Source organism: Puma concolor, chromosome A2, assembly GCF_028749965.1.
Source record: "Puma concolor isolate L17-30 chromosome A2, mPumCon1.1.hap2, whole genome shotgun sequence".
Lineage (NCBI taxonomy): Eukaryota > Metazoa > Chordata > Mammalia > Carnivora > Felidae > Puma > Puma concolor.
In genome coordinates this window covers 420,647-442,013 of record NC_141668.1, presented here as the reverse complement: position 1 = coordinate 442,013, position 21,367 = coordinate 420,647, and the positions used below count along the sequence as shown (strand labels likewise).

At 42.4% G+C, this 21,367-nt stretch overlaps 1 protein-coding gene across 4 annotated transcripts in view; it reads right to left on the bottom strand.

The window, feature by feature from the left end:
- ESYT2 (extended synaptotagmin 2) overlaps positions 1-21,367 on the bottom strand; it is an 83,217-nt gene that overhangs the window by 11,989 nt on the left and 49,861 nt on the right. The window contains exons 8-17 of one of the 4 annotated variants that reach the window (XM_086685124.1): positions 19,439-19,559; positions 15,815-15,991; positions 14,720-14,802; positions 13,033-13,081; positions 11,874-11,963; positions 11,110-11,205; positions 9,189-9,290; positions 5,388-5,450; positions 2,090-2,164; positions 1,119-1,205 (exon numbers count right to left, since the gene is read on the bottom strand). In XM_086685124.1, the coding sequence (XP_086541250.1) occupies positions 1,119-1,205; positions 2,090-2,164; positions 5,388-5,450; positions 9,189-9,290; positions 11,110-11,205; positions 11,874-11,963; positions 13,033-13,081; positions 14,720-14,802; positions 15,815-15,991; positions 19,439-19,559 (943 nt within the window). The remainder of the gene's footprint in view (positions 1-1,118; positions 1,206-2,089; positions 2,165-5,387; positions 5,451-9,188; positions 9,291-11,109; positions 11,206-11,873; positions 11,964-13,032; positions 13,082-14,719; positions 14,803-15,814; positions 15,992-19,438; positions 19,560-21,367) is intronic. The other 3 variants (XM_086685132.1, XM_086685137.1, XM_086685146.1) reach the window with 3 other exon arrangements.

Sequence of the window (21,367 nt, the reverse complement as noted above, 5' to 3'; positions counted from 1 at the left end):
TCTCTCTGCTCCTCCCCTGCTCTCACTCTGTCTCTCTCTCAAAAAATAAACATAATTTTTTTTTTAAAGCATAAACATCAAAAATCATGAAGAAAAAAAGAGATACCCTAGATAAATCCGTATCTACGAATGGAATATAATTTGTATTTAAATGCCTCCTCATGAAGAAAAGTACAGGCCTAGATGGCTTCACTGGTGAATTCTTGAAGCACGTGAGGAGAAAGCCCAATTCTACACAAACTCTTCTAGAAAAATGCAAAGAAGGGAACATTCCCCAACTCATTCTAGGAGGACAGCATTACCCTGAGGAAAAAAACAAACTTACAGATTAGGATCCTTCATGACTAAGATACAAAAACTCAACAAAATGTTAGCAAGTTACATTGAATACATAAAAAGGATACTACATCACAACCAAGTGGAACTTATCCCCAAACAAAGGTCTGTAAGGTTTAACATTCGACAATCAACAATATAGTCCACCATGTTTACAAACATGAACATCATCTCAATAGTTATAGAAATAGTTATTGAAAATAGTTATAGAAATAGTTACAGAAAAGCCTTTGAGAAAATTCAACATCCATTCATGACAAAAACACGCAGCAAACTAGCAGTTGGAGTAGAAGGAAGCTTCCTAGACAACAGACCTAATGGTGAAACCTCAAGGCTTTCCCCTTGAGGTCGGAAGGCAGGGGAAGAGGTCTACTCGCTCCAGAGGCCGGAGGGCCCAGCAGGGCAAGAGGAGGCAGGAAAAGGAAGTGAAAGGCACCCAGATCGGACACACAGAAAGAAGTAGAAGTGACATAATTAGCAGACAACATGACTACCAGGTAGAAGCCAATCCTAAAGTATTCACAAAAAGCTATGAGAATAATCAAATACAATAATATAATATCCACATACAAAAATCATTTGCATTTCTAGATACTAGTAATCAAAAGTTGAAAACTGAAAAAAAATTATGTATCAAAAAGTATGAAATACTTAGGGATAAATCTGACAAAGATGTATCAATTATGGTGATGAGTCCATAAACTGTACTCTTTAAATCTGGGCACCTCTTTGTACGTTGGTTATATTTCAACAAATCTATTAAAACAATGCAAATAAAATACCTCGACTTCAAGGTCCTGGCGCTTGGGATTGTGAATGAAGAAGGTGAAGTTTTCTTCCCATACAGGTTCATTGGTTTTGTACCGAATCTGAAAGAAATAACCAAGTATCAGCTCTGTGGTATTTTCTGTGGAAAAGGGCTACCAAGACTGTGGTTATTCATTTATTGTGTTTGGAAGCTTAGGACTTTAATTAAATTCCAAGACACTTATTTGCTGAGCATGTGCTGTGTGTTAATTGTGAAAAGTGTTCAAAGATGGAGACAGTCCAAAGCTTTTAGAGTGTGTCAGGGAAACTGACAGTTATGAAATCCCAACCTCTGAGCCCATCCCAATGACAAGAGTTCATCTGCTTGGTTTGGCCTTTGTTCTACTATTTTCCCAGGGACCACATAATGCTAGAAGTCAGGAAGCTTCCTAAATTGTGAACATTTTAAAGCGAACAATGGCCTGTAACTGTAAATAATCCCTGAAATATTTTCTTTTAAATTAGGAAAGTGGAACACATTACAACAACAGCAATGCCCTCTGAATGCCACAGAATTGTGTTTGTTGAATTTTAAGGACTGCTGGTTATCTTTCAAACAAAATATTTATAGAGCATTCAAAGAAAACTTAGAAATTTATACCATGTCATTTATCCATGAAACCAAGCAAAAGCATATTATGTCATTTTTAAAATTTATTTTTTGAGAGGGAGAGAGACAGTGGGGGAGAGGAGGGGGAGAGAGAAAGAGAGACAAACTGAGCTACCCAGGCACCCCCCTTTTTTTTGTTGTTGATATTTTTAAACTGTTTAAACAATACATTCGTTACCCAATAAAGAAGTTCGTTATCTGGGAACTAACTGATTTGAGAAAACGAGAGGAAGATATGGAAATCAATGCCTCACGCCTGCACTAGCAGCCCGCTGACAGTCCCCACCTAAGACCAGTAACAGTGACATCATAGGAAACCGGTCAGCACTTCCTCACCTTGCTCTCCTGGGCCTTGTGTCCAACTGACATCTGGACAAGAGGGTTTGGATTGCTGTTTATTTTCTTCCCTGACTATCCAAAAACAAACAAACAACAAAAAATAAGACAAAATAAGTAAACATACATCTTGAACTGGGGCTTACTAAAAATGAAATTAGTGGCTCATATGAATAGTCCTTTCTAATTAATTCTGACACTTCAGTTACAGGAACTATCTGGGAACAATTTAACTGGAAAATAATTGCTGAGCATATCCAAAGCCATAATTGGGTCTACCATGAAATAAATTAAGAAAATTCCTATTTGCATATGATTTTTAAATGCTAAGGCCTTTTATTTTTAAAGCAAGCTAGTTTGGAAAAATGCAAACTTCTAAATATCTTTAATGCTAATTCCAGCTCTCAAAACTCATGTTACTAGGATAAGAAAATAAGTGCAGCAAATGGAAACAAAAGCATGAGGAAGGACAAACATCTGGAACATACACTTCTGAATAGTCCCCTGGTGGGAATAATAAACACACTACAAAGTATCAGAGACATATCTTCACATTTTTAACTTCGTACCTTCTGTGCAAACATGTAGCTATCAGATATCACTTCTTGCTTACCAGCTCCTAAGTAACTCTGACCGGAAGAATAAACATCAATCTAGAACTGCATTAAATTAAGCAGATACAAATATAATGAGAGAAACTCAGGAATAAGAAAACAAATGGTGAGAAGCATACCTGAGCAGACAGGTGACAGAACATAGTGGGACACAACATACATGGGACATGAGGTTTATTTCTAACTTAGCCCCACAAGAAGATGCAGTTAAATATCTGTGTTAGTGGGAATTAATTAGGTCACAAAAATGTTTTGTTGTTGTTGTTGTTAAACAATTTTAGAGTCAATTCTTAACACTACAGCAATGATAGAAATAGGTGTCAAATTCATAGGATTATCGGAATATTATTAGCCCAAACATATGGTGATAATCTATCTTCTGGTTCATCTTTTTGGTGTGAATAAATTCTGCAAAACGAAATAAACACCATTAAAAAAGGAAACATCCAAGGTTATAAACTACTGTGGCAGAGAATACGAACTCTTCGCCTAAATCCTTCCTTTACCACTGGAACCTGGAGTTCCAGGTGGGCACGAGTCCTCTGCACATGAAAATTCTATTTCCCAACTTCCCTTGCAATTGGGTGTGGCCAGGATGGGGGGCTGGCCTCCAGTGAGGGCGCCCCCCTTTGTGGAGCCACTTTGGCTGGAGGTGCTGAGCCGCGGGGCCAAGGCCAGGGTTCTGCTACGCTGGAGGGAATGAAATCGTCCTCATATAGCAGCTGCTTTGATACAGAAATTGCTTCTTAGCTAGGGTAAGTCACTTCATCTCTGAAAAAGCAGCTGTTTCACTCCTAAAGTTTCTGTGCCTTATCAATTTTGAGACACAATTTTTCTTTTTTTACCTTTCTAACATCTCTTGAAAAATTTATGGACCTGTTTCGGGGCGGATCCCAATTGGTACACAGTTGTTCTTGCCTTAACCAATTTATTTTGCTTCTATCTTCCTTTTGTTGTGTGCATGACATAACAAAAATCTGTATTTATCCTGAGTCTAACAATTCTTCCAGTAGACACAAACACTATCAAATCTTAATGGAGCTTTTCTTTCTTAGTGGCACCTAAAATAATGGTGTATTTTTAAATGAATGATGTTCCAGATTCTATGAAAGACGTTAAATCGTTAAGTCTTGTACCACAATGCAGTAGTCAAAATGCATCAGCCCCAGTCAGATACACAGGTATAATGAAAGTATGGGTTTTTATTTTATCTTTTAACATTTTACTTTTTAATTTTTTATATGAATTTTAAGTAGGCACCACAACCAACGTGGGGCTTGAACTCACGACCCTGAGATTAAGAGTCGCACACTCTACTGAGCCAGTCAGGCATCCCGAAAATGTGAGTTTAAGTTAGACTGTCTTGAATTAAGTTTCAGTGGTTTACAACTCATTGTTGAGACCTACATGTTTCATCTATTTGAACTTTGGTTTTCATGTCTAAATAATGGCCACAATGCCATTTCCAAGGCCCTGCCATTACACTTAAATGAAACGGTAAAATAACAATTAAAATGTACACATTATGCCAGCTACACTGAGCACTTTTTACACGCGTGATCTTATTTAATTTAGTCGATACTCCTAAAAAGATCCTATCACTTCCAGTCTATAAGTAGCAGAGGACCGGACATCTCACTACAGGTTATACTGAGGAGTTGGGCAAGGCTGCAGTTCAAACCCAAACAGTCTGACTTAGAGCCTTCATTGCAACCGTTTCGTCTCGCTGGTCAATGATCCCCAGACATCAAAGAAACAGTGAGGAAAGACTTGATCTAATCCCTTCCAGTGTTACTGGAGCGGTTACTTCAACTACTGTGCTGACCACTACTGCAAAGGAGTAACTCACTGCTGGGTCACACCTCATGGCCTCAGTACAGGTGAGGACTTAATAAATTTACAGCGGAAAGCAGACATTTTGTCAGTCTTCTTCACTCAAAATTTAACTTCTTTTTCTAGATGAAGCTGATTCAAAACCATTCCTTCGGACAGAATTTTCTTGAGACCATTATATTTAAATCCCCCCCCCCCCCCCGCCCCAATATTTGATCCTAAAATGTTCGAAAGAATCAGAAAAAAAATAATAAAACACTATAAGTCATAGAAAACTTTTAACAATTTGGCCAGAAAATACATGTTCATGTTGTTTTAGGGAGTGGAGCTTAGTTTTCAATATACCTCATTTAATGAAACTTAAAGCTTCTCAAAAGATCTGTCACCCAAACCCAGCAGCACCAAAAGCCATGAGGTCACCGACTGAGACGGCCCTAACTCAGCATATTGGAAGAGGTGATTTCTAAATGGATAGTCACAGTGCACAAGGAATACCTTGAAATCATAATCTAAAGATTGGTTATGTTTTTAAATAGACCTTCTATTTCACCATTTTCACCAATTCAAATCCAATTAAAATGCAGAGGATTTAAAAGTACCTTAGATACTGCTGCCTGAGGCCAACAAAACAGAAGTCTAATTTACCATATTGGTACTTTATAAAATTTATCTTCAAAGCTGACTTAATTTCTTCTAACTACTAATTCTTGGGTAAACAAAAAAGGATCCAACTAGACAATTAATTACTATATTAGTATGGGAGGCAGTTTGTCAATAAACCCATGTGAGTTAAAATATCATCTCTTTCAATATGTTTCAATTAAGTTTTCAAAGGGAAACTATTAGTTTACCTTTAAAGCTTTCTGAACTGCAGACTTCTTCAAGACATCAGGGTTAAATTCTAATGGGTTACTCTTTCAAGTCAGAAGAAAATGAATATACCAAGGGTTAATAAAACATGCAATGAGGAGTTTATGTAAGGTTAATAATGACACGAAAATTTATGAGAACAAACAAAAAAATCTTTAAATGAAAACCACCAACAAGAATGACACAGTAAAAATCATTTGTAGCACATACAATTCTTCTTTGTGCCCAAGATTTTATCTTAGGATAAACCTTTAATCTATAAATATCAAAATACGTTTCCTCTGATTACTGTGATCCTTTACGATTACTGTTCTTTCACTCCCACCCCTCTTGTCTTTGGGATATGAAAAAATCCAGGAGTGACACTTTAAGAAAGGGTTCTGTTTACTATTCTTAACCTGAATAAACTCATGAAGACATCACCCACAACAACACTAAAGGTTTTATCTGACGTACAAGTGGATGGGCTCAAGATACCCACGTGGCTCTCAAGCCAAATCACACCCCATACGAGCAGCTGACCCTTCCCTTGCTTCTGAACTTTACCTTCGTGCAAAACCACAGCAGAAGTGGGCCTTTTCCACTTCACTGCCATTCTCTCCCGAGTATCGAAGGCAGGAGCTGAACACTTTGTTTCAAAAGTGTATCCTGGCTTTAAAGTTCTATTATTATGGGTTTTATGTCCTAGTTTCATTGACTTTTTTTTTTTTCCATATCATTACTTTCTTGCCTTCAAGAGGACAAGGCAGAGCTGTCTGTAAGCTCCTTCAAGGACTGACATTTAACATGGAAGATGTTATCATTTTGGCTGTAATTAATTTCAAATGACAAACTGCTTTTTGTTATGTTTTTATTAAACAGCAGACATCATGGTGAAGAAAGATGGACAGCCAGCTTCCCAGCCTCCGGTGGCCATGGCAGGCTGGGCCAGATGAGAAGACGGAACATCCAGCCAAAAGGAATTCATGTGACATAAAGGCCAGACCACTGAGGCGGCCTGTGGAGCTCTAAACACTGGACCCACCAGATGGGCCAGGTGAGGCTGGGAACCACCGCCCTGACATGTGAGGACCGCCAATCCTCAGGTGTCACGGAAACCTCTGCTGAAGCTCACTTTGGGTAGGTGTGATGCACATCTCATTCTAACATGCACAACGAAAGCAAAAGTGAGGAGAGAGGCCGTGGTGTGGGTGGCAGAGCTAGAGAAGCGCTGTGAGATCGTGGGGGGCTGCACAGGCTCGAAAGAGAGACGGGCCAGATCACATGGGGACACTGGGAGGGGGCCAGCGTCGGCCCGGACGTCACGGCACCTTCCAGCCTCGGGCTGCTCCCCACAACTGGAGGCAGTAATAACCTGCAGTGTAGCCACCCGGACTTTTTAAAGATTTGTATTTTTACGTAATCCGACACCCGATGTGTGACTCGAACTCACAACCTTGAGATCAAGACTCACACGCTCCACTGCAGCCAGGTACACCCCCTTTTTGTTTTTAAAGACCTTAAAGTAATGCCACCTGTACTTTTTACAAGTGAAATGGCACCTTGCATCATCACACCCAGTGATCTTGCTACTGTGTACCAAGTATCCAATTTTACAGATACCAAGGAGGCAACAGTGTGAACACTCATCTCAGATAAACCCCATGGACAGCTCTGTGAACTCACAAACCTGAAGTGGTAACAACCTCACTCTACACTAGCATGGGGTAGACAGGAGGGGTCACAAGGCAGAGTTCAAAGCCCAGCTCTGGTACTGACTAGCTGCGATCTTGGATCTCTAACCTCTGTCCCTCACACTCTCTGTGCTGCCTCAGCTTCCTTATCTGAAAAGTGATGTGATGGGGAGATTAAACAGGGCGGACAGGGAGAGCCCTTGGAAGGTGTTCAGCAAATGCGTGTTACTATGTAAGTCTCAGGTTCCCAGGTTGGAAAGCTGGCCACTGGAAGCCAGAGAACACCCTCGGCGCTCCAGGGTCACATTCAGCTCCAAATCTGATCAAAACAGGAGGGCAAAGTGCCGACAGTCTATATCGTCAAGAGACTGTTTCCACACGGGAGAAAGTCCTATAGTGAGTGCCAAAGGTTCCCAGATGGCGGTAATGCATGCATGGGGCTGCAAATTAAGTATCCTGAGTAGGTAGAAGGTACAAGACCAACGGGGCTGGCCTTTACCAGAAATACCAACAGTCTCAGCCTTTGGGGGAAAATGGAGAAAGCAATGATTTAACCTGACGATGAAATCCAATTTTCTTTAAAAAAGAAAAAAGGCAATCAAATCTGGTCAAATTAATCTCATAAAACACTGTGCTGATGCCTATGATTGAATCACTAAGCAGCACTACTGTATGATTTTGATAATGTGGGAGGGAAGTTGGTTTTGATAAGCTAGCAATGTCTTAGCTCAAGATCATAAAGCAATTAAAAAATCCTGACACAAGGTCAGAAATATTTCCCTTTAAAGAAAGCAATTACAGAATGAGAAAAGGTAACTTAGAAAAACCACTGCAGACTAACAGAGTTTATGCAGGAGGGTCACACTGTTGTCCACAGCAGCTTACAACCGTCACTAAGAAACACCCAAAATATAAAGTCATTTCATAACTCGAGAGTTATAGAGAATGTTTGCCAACACGTACCAGTGACCTCATCTTGACTTTGAAAACACCTCAAATAGCAACAAGCAAGGAGAGTGAGGAAGGAGACCATGGTTACCATTTCCTACCCACGTGACTCTCAATAGCTCACTTAACCCATCAGGGTCTCCATGTCCCTCACAGATAAAATGGGGCAAAATACCTATTCTTCAACTTTTGCCCCACCCTTCTTTGATAAGAATACACTGAAAGTGCACGTGGAAACAGAAATGAAATCTCTTCGAGAGCACAAAGCATTACTACCACTGTTAGATTCAAGGGCTGAAGAACTTTATGAATCTCACTAAGTTATTGAATTAAATCAGCCTAGAAAGAGTAACTTTCTAGACTAATGACTAAGCCATCGGTGACTTTCTTTGACCCTAAAGCAAGTAAAAACAACTGTCTGCTACAAGCACCAAGAACAGTAGTACCAGGGATCAGGGCCCCAGAGCAAGACCCCAGGAAACAGACGTAAGAAGATCAAAGTCAGCTTCCCAAATAAGTGGGTTAGAAATGCTCAGTTACCCTCTCCTGGATATTCTTTAAGTTCCTTAAAAGAAGCTGAATCATAAACTCAATGTATTTTGTTCTCCTTTAGGAGCTCTGGTTAAAAAGAGGAGAAGGCACGTTTCCAGGGCAACAGGTGGACATCCGTCTTCACTGACCATCCCCACAGGTACAGCTGGCACTTCAAGGAAGGCCAAGTTCTGACACTTCTGTGTTTCCTCAGGAGGGAAAAGGAGATCTAAGGACGTTTTCTGAAAGCTTGCAAATAAACATTTACATCTTACATTGAGATGAACCCTCAGAAAATCGGCTTTAATTATTATGGTTTCATTTTCCCCTCAGAATTTTTATCTTTATTTTTTTACGGGCCAGTAGCAGCTTAGGAATGTCAGGATTCTTCACGACTCACCAGATTTGTTCATCTCATCATCAGATGTAGTCACCAAAGTTGGTTACAGCGGTGTTACTTTTACAAAACAAGCACAAAAGAAACACACGCACAGTAACTGAAATCATGCAAGAAAATTAAAAAAGCATGCCACATCATTCCACCATTGAATAGATGGCATTAGAAGTTCCAGCCCACATTCTAGCAGTCTCCATTAAAACAAAAGGAAGAAAGAACACTGGAGAACTCACAAATAGTGCTCTATAGACTGAGGTAGTATTTTCACAAAACACTAGTCCCGACGCTCGCCTCTCTTTTAAGTAGCCACACCCAAAGTTTCCCTCGTAGATACTCTTAGGAGAGTGGAAACAGGAGGAGAAAGCAAAGAATGGTGGACCGCGGTCAGTGAACGCACAAGAAGCACTAATAAACAGGATTGCAAAAGGCAGAGTCAAAGCATCCCACAGAAACGCAGGAGAACCGGTGGGCAAACGCTGTCGTTTAACTTAAACACCCGAGAGGGCAGCGGTTTTGCAAAGATCCTTTGCCTCTGACAGACAGAGCAAACTTCATGCACAGAGTGCCATTTTAATAAAAGGTTAATAAATTCATTTTTGCTTTTGTTTTGCTTACGTGGTATTACTCAAATTTCAATTTAATGACAAAATACCCACACTTCGAAAGAGGCCTAATTCTTTCTTGCCAATTCACTTAATACTATTCTCCGTATCCTAAAATATATAACAAATTCACTTCCATCAGGCATTATAAAAGACTGTAAAACAAACATTACTGTGATTAAAAACCAAAAAGTTCTACTGTATGAGAAATTCTGCAGGAAGGTTAAATAACAACAAAACAACTTTCCCCAAATTGAGATCGTTAACGGAAAAAGTCAGAGTTCGAATTGGAAGACTAGCCAAAAGGTTAAGTAACATTTTAAGAAAAATTAAGAATTTATGAAGTTAAAATTAGTCAAGAAACCTTCACTGAAAGAAAGAGTACAGTTGCATATAATTACACAGTGTTCAACTACAGCTTCCCAGTATAAAAACAGATCAATTGCATTTTGTCAAAAACCCTAACTAAAACACAGGGATGCACAAAGTACGTTTACTTTGCTTTGAGCTAAGTGCAAGTGAAGTGCAATTTTCAGAGCTTGAAAGGCACTGGAGGAGAAGTGGGGTGTGCACTCCGTGGGCTTCCGCGGGGAGGTGAGACGAGGACAGTCTGACGTGAGACACTTGGATGCAAACTGTGAAGGGCAGTAAACACTCTGCTTTCTCGTCTGTCTCCACCACGTCGATGCCAACAAGGAGAGGACACAGGGAGACTACATGCAAATGCGCCGGGATGGATGAGCACTTATTACAGGCTTAGCAGGGAAACAGCCCGCAAACCTCAACAGAACTGGTCTGGTGTTTAACACAGTGAAAGAAGGCAGGAATGACCATCCGCTGGGTATGGGAACTGGCACTCAAAAAAAGTGATCAAAACAATGTAACATTTATATAATGATCACATTACCCTAAATAGTGGATTTAAAGTACGGTGGTGGAGGATCCCGTGAGACTTCACACGAACAGAACGGTGGGATTTTTCTTCCCCACAGCTGTGGTCATTACCTATAAAAGCTGCACTTCACAGTGTTTTCTAAGAGCAAACAGTTCTGATGCAAACGAGCAGGGGCTCTCCCTCCGGGCCGTGGGAGCCAAGCGGGACAGGGCACCAGGGGGCTCCAGCCAGCGCCTATCCTACCAGGAGGCTGCCCACCGGCCGTCCTGCCACGCCACAGCCAGAGTGGACTCTGGGGCCGTGGACAGAGCTGCTTTGTTTTATTCCCATGCCAGAGAAGACAATGTCCATCCCTAGGGAACTCCATTTTAATAATTAGTGATTTTCTACGGAGTATCTTCTTCCCTAACTACCAGGCACATCCTTTTCTTATGTAATGGAGATTTCTTCATAAAGCATGTCAGAGTAAAGATAACTCTGAACATTCTGGACAATCACTAAGATGCAAAAACATAAATTACACTCATGAGGCAAATACACACTGACCCCTCCCCTCTGCTGTTCTCCTGGGAGCAATACTGGTGACACGGTGTGGCTCAACACAAGATCTACTGCCGGAAAACGGGCACCCAAGGGAGCTCCCATGGCATTACCTACCGGAAGGTTCCTTGCTGAATCCAAATACAAGATCAGCAACGAAGAGGAAAGACCATCATTGGCTTGGTCTTTGTCAGCCCTGATGTCTGTCAGCACCTACGAGGAAAGGACAAAAAGCCTCAGCAGGTGTGTTTCCAGAAGATTTTAGAGTACTTCTACCTGATTATGTCTGTAATGCTCAAGAAAATAAGAAAGGTGGTGAAATAAACCATCCGATATATGCAACACAGAGAGAATGAAAACACTAAATATATTTTAATGGCAATCTACACAAATCAGGGGCGACTGGGTGAGCAGTCGGTTGAGTCTCTGACTTTGGCTCAGGTCATGATCTCACGGCTTGTGAGTTCGAGCCCCGCGTCGGGCTCTGTGCCGACAGCTCAGAGCCTGAAGCCTGTTTCAGATTCTGTGTCTCCCTCTCTCTCTGCCCCTCCCCCACTCATGCTCTGTGTCTGTCTCAGAAACATAAAAAAATTAAAAAAAAAAACCTACACAAATCAATTAAATAAAGCACAGGTGATCTGCGGCTCGCCAAACCCCCAAAGTATATCAAGCACAAAACGTGAAGATCTCGTAAAGTAGGTGGGAAGGACCTATAAATCCTTCTTTCAAAACATTCCGGTACCTTTAATTTACCCCTGATGCAACTGTAGTGACTTAGAGCACAATAATCAAAATCACTGCTGCAATTTTTGTAAGCCAAGTAGCCATGCAGTCTAGAGATTCTAATCTCAGCTGTCAGGGGAAACACTCCATTACGGCACCTTATCGAGGTTTGAAGCATTTGGCATCAACGTGAGCCACTCCAGTTTCAAGTGCAGCTTTCCTCTTGGGACCTCGTCCAGGGTGAACCACTGAGGAGAGAATGTGAACGTTCACAACAGCTCTCCTGAGTCAGACTTTCCAGTCAAGCAGTTTCCACAAGTGTTACGAGCCGCTCCCTGGGAGGCACTGACTGTTTCTGATTACTGCTGCAGGACGGAGTCCTGCCCGATCTCTAATGAGCTGACGACCCCAGAGAGCAGCCGCTGGAGCCTGGCCAGGGAGGGTGCTGAAGGCTTCACTAACACTACCTCGCTGAACCCTAACAAAACCATGGTGGAGTAAACACTGTTTTCATCCCTAATGGACACACAAGGATTCCAACGTGCTCCAGTCCTGTCCAGCACCATAGAGCTTCTATGTATGGACCTGAATAGAATTCATGGGCCAAGAGATAATACAACATGGATACCAAACAATGAATTTCAATATCAAAGAAATTCACGTTTGCTTTCATTCACCACTATATACTTCTCAATAAAAGAGTATTCAGCTGCTTCAGCTTAAAAATCACAAAGTAATTAATCAAAGCTAGTCCCCAAATACTCGGCGTTCAGGGGCTGCCACAAGCGCACAGGAAGGAGAATGTGTTACTTTGGAACGGTGGATCTCAACATTTGTTTGCTTCCTTATGTCCTGCTTGTCCCAATCACACTCATCTTTTAGCAGCCATCTCAAAATTTTCCTCGCTTTTAACGCTTTTTATTCTGATGGCAATGTCCTGCTTGAAAGCAGTGCCTGCTTGTGAGTTCCCACTGCGTTTGTAGGCGGCGCTCACGTGACAATTTCTCCTCGACCGCACAGTCCTAGCTGTTATACCTCCAGCGCCTCGAAAGCCCACTTTTAGGAAGCTTCTCACAGGCCTCTGCCCTGACTCCCAGAGTGTCGTGCTTGTACTCGTGAATTTCTAACATATGCTGGGCTCTCAATACATACCATCTGACTGGGCTGTCAAACTTCTTTCTTTTCACTTTGCTAACACTGAAGGGCCTAAGTTCTCAGTGTTTGTGAAGTGACCGTTCGGTTCTCGGAACACAGTGGGGACGGGCAGCAGGTCTGTCACAGGCCGTGAAATGGAACAAGAACTCAGAGAAAACTTACTTCATCTAAAAGGCGCTCCTTTTCAACTTCAATAAGATCAATCATAAGACTATGGAAATAATAACACAACAACTTTAGAATATAGAAACATACTTCTTAACACTGAAATAACCTTAAACATCTGTCTAGGAAAAAGTACACGGACATGCATCAAAATGCTATGGGGCGCCTGGGTGGCGCAGTCGGTTAAGCGTCCGACTTCAGCCAGGTCACGATCTCGCGGTCTGTGAGTTCGAGCCCCGCGTCAGGCTCTGGGCTGATGGCTCAGAGCCTGGAGCCTGTTTCCCTCTCTCTCTGCCCCTCCCCCGTTCATGCTCTGTCTCTCTCTGTCCCAAAAATAAATAAACGTTGAAAAAAAAAATTAAAAAAAAAATGCTAGAGTTTATCAACAGACAGACTTCGTTCGGAAGCTTCCTCAGGTTTATCTCAAAACTATGAAGGGAAGAGTAAGGGACAGCGGGGGGTGAGTCTCTGGGAGGTCAGGACCCTCAGTCTGGCCAAGCCAGGATGACAGTTGTAAAAAATGTGGTCTTCCCTATAATGTAGCTATTTACAGAATATGAAAACGCCAAAAATGTGTGGAAATATTCAGCCTTCCTGTCCGACAAGCTCTCCTTTGGTGCTGCCGTCCGTCTCTACAGCCTTCCCATCCTCACTCCTCAGCTCTGGACCATCAAGTATCTGGAGCCCCACAGGGGCCTCTGGCTCAGTCATCTTCCAGAGCCCCTTCTTCCCCTAAACACCCTGCTCTACGAAAAATTGTGGCACTCCCCCCGGAAGCCAGAGATGACGAGGGTGGGAGAAGTCCGCTCCTATTTTCGCTCGTAGCTACCCCTCCTCCTGCCCCTACCCCAGGTCAGACCCTCACAGCTCTTTCCTGGTCGATCACCGTAGTCCCCAGTCTCAGTCCCCGCCACTCTAAGCCACACGGTGGCTCTACTAAAATGCAAAATTGATCTGTTTACTGCCCTGCTGACAATATTTCAGTCGCCCCTTGTTAAACCAGCTCGGGAATGAATTCTGAAGTCACAGAATACACAGGTCATTCTTGATGAGGCTAAGCCTGTCCAATGTCATCTATACCCGTTTCTTGTTGGCCACAAGAAATTCAGCTAAATAATAAAGATCAGGTTTAGATGTATTTTTCTAAAAGCTCATTTCTTCAGCTGTACTGGTTGTTCAATTTAAGTATACAAATCAGTATTTATTTTTCCAATGTGTAGGCACAATGTAAATTATTATCCCCCCTGCTCCCTAAAAAACTCGACAAACTGAAAACGTTTAAAACCTCATTTCTACACCCTAGAGGGGAGCTGCCTGTGCGGTGTGAAAGGCGGAGAGCTGCACTGGCCTTTGGGGCCACGCTCTGATGTGGCTTATGAGCACTTAAATGGGGCCGAGTACAACCACTGAAGCGAATTTCAAATTTTGTTTAGTTTTAATCAATTAATTTAAATAGCTACACTCAGCTAGTGGTTGCTGTGATGGTCGTAGATCTAGAATTTTCCTTCTTATACTTAAATGTGAGAGAAATAAAACATACCTCGAGAAGTCTAAAGTGAAACAAATGTTGTATCTAAGAGCCACTTAACAATACACGTTACATACACATACACCTATTTTTCAAAGCTGCGGTAGTTTTAAGTGTGACTACTGGGAAGAGTGTTCTCCTCGCCTCAGGGTTTACCTTCCTAAGAAGTCATCCTTGTCCGGGTCTTCGTCAAAGAGCTCAATCTCTAATTCCTGTCCGGGATGTTCATAGACTAAAGCCTGAAAAAATAACGAGTGGTAGTTATCTTACATTTTTACTAACGTCGGCACCTGCTGAATATGAGGATTATGGTAAAGAGCACCGTACTAGTTTTCTCTTAAGTGGTTAAGCACTTACATTTTCTCATTGTCAAACCACATACGCTTCTCCGTGGGAGATCATTTTGAAACACCTGCCCACATAGTCTACTGTGTTTCCAGTTACCTGGGATTAGTCTCACCGAGTCAAATTCCACCGCTCAGGAAGGAGGTCACAAGACAGCACCCACAAACAGAACAGGTTAGCACACCTTACTAGCCCTGAAGTGGCTGTGTTCAAGTCCTGTTCTTGGGATAACTACTAGTGACCCACGTACCACCACTCAGAGATTAAGCCATCTGGCAACAGCCTGGACCGGAAGGATGGGAAGCTGGTGACGTATAAGCCACACAACTGTTCTGAAGAACAATTCTGCAAAAATGTATCACTCCTTTACTCAAATTGTACTTCATGACGCAGCAATAACACCTTGACGAGCTTCTTTGGAGAAAACTTGGTCAAGTGAAGAAAAATATATTCCTATGACATTGTTACAACAGCGGTTCTAATGCTGGAATAAATAGTCAAGATCTCTTTTGGGTAAAGAAGTGAATGGCAATCACAAATCGGGTCCATCTGTATTTACTAACATGTAGAGATGTCCAGATGTATTAAATGAGAATTTACAAAATGATACATAACTGATCTCGTATTTGTATGTTTACATATGTTAACCACATAAAACATTTTTCCCATGAAAAATATTCTGCCAATTACGTATTGCGATGGTTTAATGTCATCAAGGTTTAAAATTTATGTGTCGGCATGACAATAATATTGGGAGGAAGGGACGGAAAGGGGCAATGCTTTTTAAAGATGGGAAATTAAAGCAAAAATGATTTAAATTACCCTCTACACCAACCACACTCCTGTGTTAACAGGAGCGGACTCAGAATTTGGAGAAGCCAGGCGACACCACTGGGCACATCTTACCTCGTATACCTCGTTCCACTTCGGACTGAGGTTCTCTTTGATTACTTTGCTTTGGAAGATCTGGTTGCCGACTCGAATAATCCCATAGGGGTCCGACTTTCCCTTGACGAGTCCCTTAAGGTAAGTATCTTTCCCCTGAAGGTCCTGAGCTTCGATAAAATGTATCCTTAGGACACCCTGAGAGAAAAGGAGAACCCGTGGACTGTTCACTGGTTCACGTGACAGGGAACAACGCTGTGCACACTCACCGTCCTAAAAACAGGACGGAAGGGAGCGAAACAAAGACCCTCTTGTCGTGCGGCAAAGCAGAAAGTAAACGTGGAGCACGCAGGTGGCAGCGCTGAGGAAAAACCAAAGCAGCACCAGATGACGGCACTGGAGTGGTACTATTTTCAGTCAGGAGACCAGACCAGGGAGAACGAGGTGGGAGTCGGTGGCCCCATGGTGACACTGTGCTCCAGGAGCCTGAGTCACAGAGCCTTACGGGTCACCAACACAGCCCTATGGTTCGGTGCTACAGTAATTGGTAACCAACAGAGGATGTCTCAGACATGATACTAAGCCCTTCATATGCAATGATTACTTCCAGTTTTAGAACAATCCTATGAAATACAGTCGGCCTTGGAACCACATAGGTTTGAACTATGCAGATCCACTCAAACGTGCATTTTTTTTTTTTTTTTTTTGAGAGAGAAAGAGGGTGCAAGTGAGCAAGGGGCAGAGAGAAAGGGAGGGAGAGAGGGAGAGAGGGAGGGGAAGAGGGAGAGAGAGAAAAGAGGGGCTCGAGCTCACCCAAAGCGGGACTGGAACTCACAGACTGTGAGATCATGACCTCAGCCAAAATCAGATGCTTAACCAACTGAGCCACGAGGCACCCAGGATTTTTTTCACTAAATACAGTAAAATGCTATGAATGTATTTTCTTTTCCTTATAATTTTCTTAGTAACATTTTCTTTTCTCTAGCTTACTTCATTATAAGAAAACAGAATAGAATACATAGAACATATAAAATACGTGTTAAATGCTCATGTTATCAGTATGGTATCTGGTCAACAGCAGGCTGTTGGTGCAGTTCTGGGGGAGTCAGAAATCATGCCGACTTTCTGCACAGGGGTTGGTGCCCACACCCATGCTGTTCAAGGGTCAGCTGTATGTCATTAAATGTAGTTTATAGAGAAGGAACTGAAACTTTGAAATACACATTTACTCATAGACGTTAAACACAGTTTTCTTTTCCTAAAATGTTGTTTAATAGGTAAAATAAAAAATATCCATTCACACTTCTTTCAAGGCAAACAATGGTGGTAAAGTTAACATGGAGCAGCATTCTCCTCTCTTTAAACAACCTTTTTTTTTTTTTTTTGTAGAATTTTTTGAATGTTTATTTATTTTTGAGAGAGAGAGACAGAGAGAACGAGCAGGGGAGGGGCAGAGAGAGAGGGAGACACAGAATCCGAAGCAGGCTCCAGGCTTCGAGCTGTCAGCACAGAGCTCAACATGGGGTTTGAACCCATGAACCATGAGATCATGACCTGAGCCAAAGTCGGATGCTTAACTGACTGAGCCACCCAGGCGCCCCTTAAACAAACACTTTTAAAATCACTGGGCAATATTCCTGACCCCATCAGCTAGGAAGACATGCATTTTTACAGATAAATACACTTTTAAAAACTTAGAGAATTTTCTGTTTACATTTTCATGTGCGTAAAGTTTAGATAATCTGGCAACATGTTTAAGTAGTGCTGACTTTTAAACCCAAGGTTAAGGAAGGCTGGCTTTGGGCACGGCTTCAGTACTCACCGTGCTCAGAGAATAAAAAGTATAAGACGCAAAGGAGCATGAGGATTTCTACATGGAAAAGAATTCTTGCATTTTCAGAGATGAAAATTGTAAATTAAAGAAAAATGACATTTCTCATATGTAGTGTTCCATTAAACCTGAATGCCCATGTTATAACTAGTTTGGGCACCAATTAGCTGGGGTGTTGGTACTTTTAAAAAATATAAGAAAGCTTATAGGTGTTTGAGGATTTGTGCACTGTTACAGAGATCCAGCTTAACTACAAAAACGTAACAAACATCAGGGAAAGGCTGTCTCCTACTTCAGGAAGAACACTGAACACAACACCTCCACTGAAAGAGGACCAATTCCACACTTTCTGTTGAGTAAAATCAACTTGGGGCGCCTGGGCGGCTCAGTCAAGTGTCTGACTTTGGTTCAGGTCACGATCTCACAGTTCATGGGTTTGAGCCCTGCATCGGGCTCTGTGCTGACAGCTCAGAGCCGGGAGCCTGCTTCAGATTGTGTCTCCCTCTCTCTCTGCCCCTCCCCTGCTCATGTTCTGGGTCTCTCTCTCTCAAAAATAAGTAAACATTAAAAAAAAAAAAATCAGCTGTCCTGTGTGCATCAGTATCACACTCATTACAGACAGGAGTGCAGACAGACTACACGGATGGGGGTAAGGAGCAAGCAGGAAAAGCTCTGTGAAAATTAATTAAAGGAAACCTTTAGAATGGGGTCGGGAGGCCAGCACTGGGAGGGCTCAGGCACCACCACTCCACTGTCCACTGCAGACCCGACGGGAAGAGATGCACCTTCCACGTGATACTATTTTGCCAGCCCGGCAGGAGGAAGGAAGGTCTCCTCCTCCCCTGGCGACAGCTCAGCTCACGAGCAGCCACCACACTTCGGGCTCCCAGTTCACCCCTCCCGGCTCCCCCTTTCCTCTGTGAAAGAGCCTCCTCTCCTCTGTTCTGCAGAATCACCTGTGGTTTTGCCACAGCTTAATTGTCCCAGACGGCAATTCTCTGCCGTTCCTGAAGAAACCCATTTTTGCTGGTAAAATAACTGGGGGTTTTATCTTTAAGATTAACAGTTCTCACTAACCTGTGAGGGCCTATCCACTCCAAGCACGTGTCTGACCATTAGAGGGAATTCTAGGTCCTTGACCGGCAAGTTCTCAGTCGTGGGATGAGGCTGCTTAGTCTACTCAAATGAAGGTGACTCCAATATCTGTGACCTAACTCTGTGCTAGGCACCATCCCCAATTTATAGATGAAGAAACGAGGTCCACACATGCCAAGTAATACACCCCAAGACCAAAGCTGCTATTAAGCCCGAGGGCTGTGCTCTGAGACCGAGGCCTGCCTTCCCATTTCATCCAGGGCAGTTGGTAACAGCAGCACTGCTTCTGCCCTGTTCAACTTATTCGAGGACTCGAGATGACCATATTCTCATCTCTGAGAGAAAACGTGTACCAGTCATTACACAAAGTTCCCATCGCGTACTAAGCTCTTAGATTCTGTTATTACAAATAGTATATGCTTTCTGAGATGACAACTAAGTTGTCACAGCTGTCCTTTAGGACTTGCAGAATAGCATTTGCAGGATTAAATCCCTATAAGCACCTTGGATGTTCACGGCTGAGGATTAAGAATTGCCCTTAAGTTTCTGTGATGTACCTTAGCCAATCCCTCAAGAATTGTGACAGGCCAAACTATCACATCCAGATCCATGTGGCAAGGTCACTGCTAAGAGAACCACAGCAAGTTACAACACCCAAATATGCGATAGGCCGTCCCATATCTACACCTAAGTGCTAACAGGGGCGCAGGCATACTTACCTTTGGTATAGGAAACCGCAACTGTGCTATTTGAACTTCACTGACAAGAGGAACGGTGATCCGATTGGGAAGCACCAGATAGTTTGATATTATATCCAGAATGATGGTATCTGACAGACCACTATTAGGAGGGCAATAAAAAAGAACAAACCAACTATCAGGCACATCAATAGTAGGTCTTGCCTTTAATAGCAAAGGTAAGCACAAACATGATCTAATATCCCATTTACAGGGTTGGAGTTGTCGAATTTCTCCAAAACAGTATTTAAAACAAGCATTTTAAGGCAGTAGCTGTGATATGGCTATTGTGACCATTATGTGGGATGTATATGTGTATGTACACAAACACGCACACACACACACGCGCGCGCGCGTGTGTGCATGTATAGTTGAGATATATAGTTGAGTAGAGCTGAAAACACAAGGTAATATATTCTGGCTACATTTCATAATATTCTAAATGTTTCATACATTCTATGTAACTTTATCATTGACCTAATACTAAGATACATTAAATTTTTTTTTAGCATAAAATATTTCAAACGTCCACAAAAGTGCAGAGAATACCATAACAAACATCCATCTACTCATTCCATGTTTCTAACATTAAATTTCTCTCTCATTATATGTCCATAGATCCCAATGAGGTAGAAGAATTTACAGTTTATTCTCTTCACACTGTATTTGGGTACTCACCACTGTAATGATTTTGAATTAACTACTGCCCAGAGAACTCAGTAATATGTATAAAAGCAGTGGAGGATAAAGAAACCAATGTACTTTTGATATATTTTTGCCTACTCTTTGGGATAAATTTGAGAATTAAGCAGTATGTATGTGACAACATTTTTGAAAGCGCATGTAAATGAAGTTTCATTGCTATGGAAGAACGCCTTTAACCAGAACTGAAAAGTTTTTAAGAGAGTTTTACTTCTTGCCAGGACTTTTCAGATGTTACAATTATTAACATAAATGTGTAAAGTAACCGTACATATAAAAATAGCCACTGGGACAGAGTGGAAGTCACTGTTGTTCAGTGAGTAATAAAAACCGAATGTTCACTGCAAGCTGGGCATCCAAATACAACGACGAGGCACAGGGCTTACCTTACTTAGAACGTTTCCATTCATGACGGAAAAAGGACTGAAAACCCACAACCCCACAGACAATGCGGACAACAACTCTCTGAAAAGGTCGGCTAATCAGACGTTAACACGCCACAGAGACTCAGAGGGTTTCAGGCGGCAGACACCGGATACGTGTTTGCTACGCAGCGGTGTGAGGCGGTCCTCGGGGCTTGGATGCCGGAGCACTTCTTACTCCGGGCATCCCCCACCCCCTCCAAAATACTGGTTTTGTTTCTGCTGAAAAAAATCTGCTGAAGCAGAGAGCCCTTCGATGACGACTTGCTTTCAAGAATCCCCTAGCTGCTATGGTGACAGGCTGACCGCCTCACCACCCGCCCAGCTGTGCAGACTCCGGCCCAGCACCCAGGAAAGCAGCAGAAGGCCCACCCTGGTGCCTCACCCCTGCTCTCCTTTCTATCCCCCTGTGCACAGGTCCAGGCTCCTCCAGAATTTCCCGAGCTGCGGTGCTGCTCCCGGCTGCCCCTCTGCTTGTCCCGGCTGCTGTCACGATCTTGTCACACTGGAAGGGCTTCCTATCGTGTCCAGTCCTCTTTGTCCTTTGGAACTGCTGCCTCTTTACCTCACTTTTGTTTCTATCCTAATTCTCATTCCTTAGGATCCCTGTAGGGCTCTTCGTTGGAACATGTGGGGATAGTCAAAATTTAAGCTAAAGCGCAGCAATTCAAGCATTATTATCTTATGATACCTTTCGTTTTCATAATCAATGAATACAGCATGTAGAGGTTCATTTTATAATGCTCAAGGCGAGATTTCATTATATTAGGTTCAAAGTTACTATTTA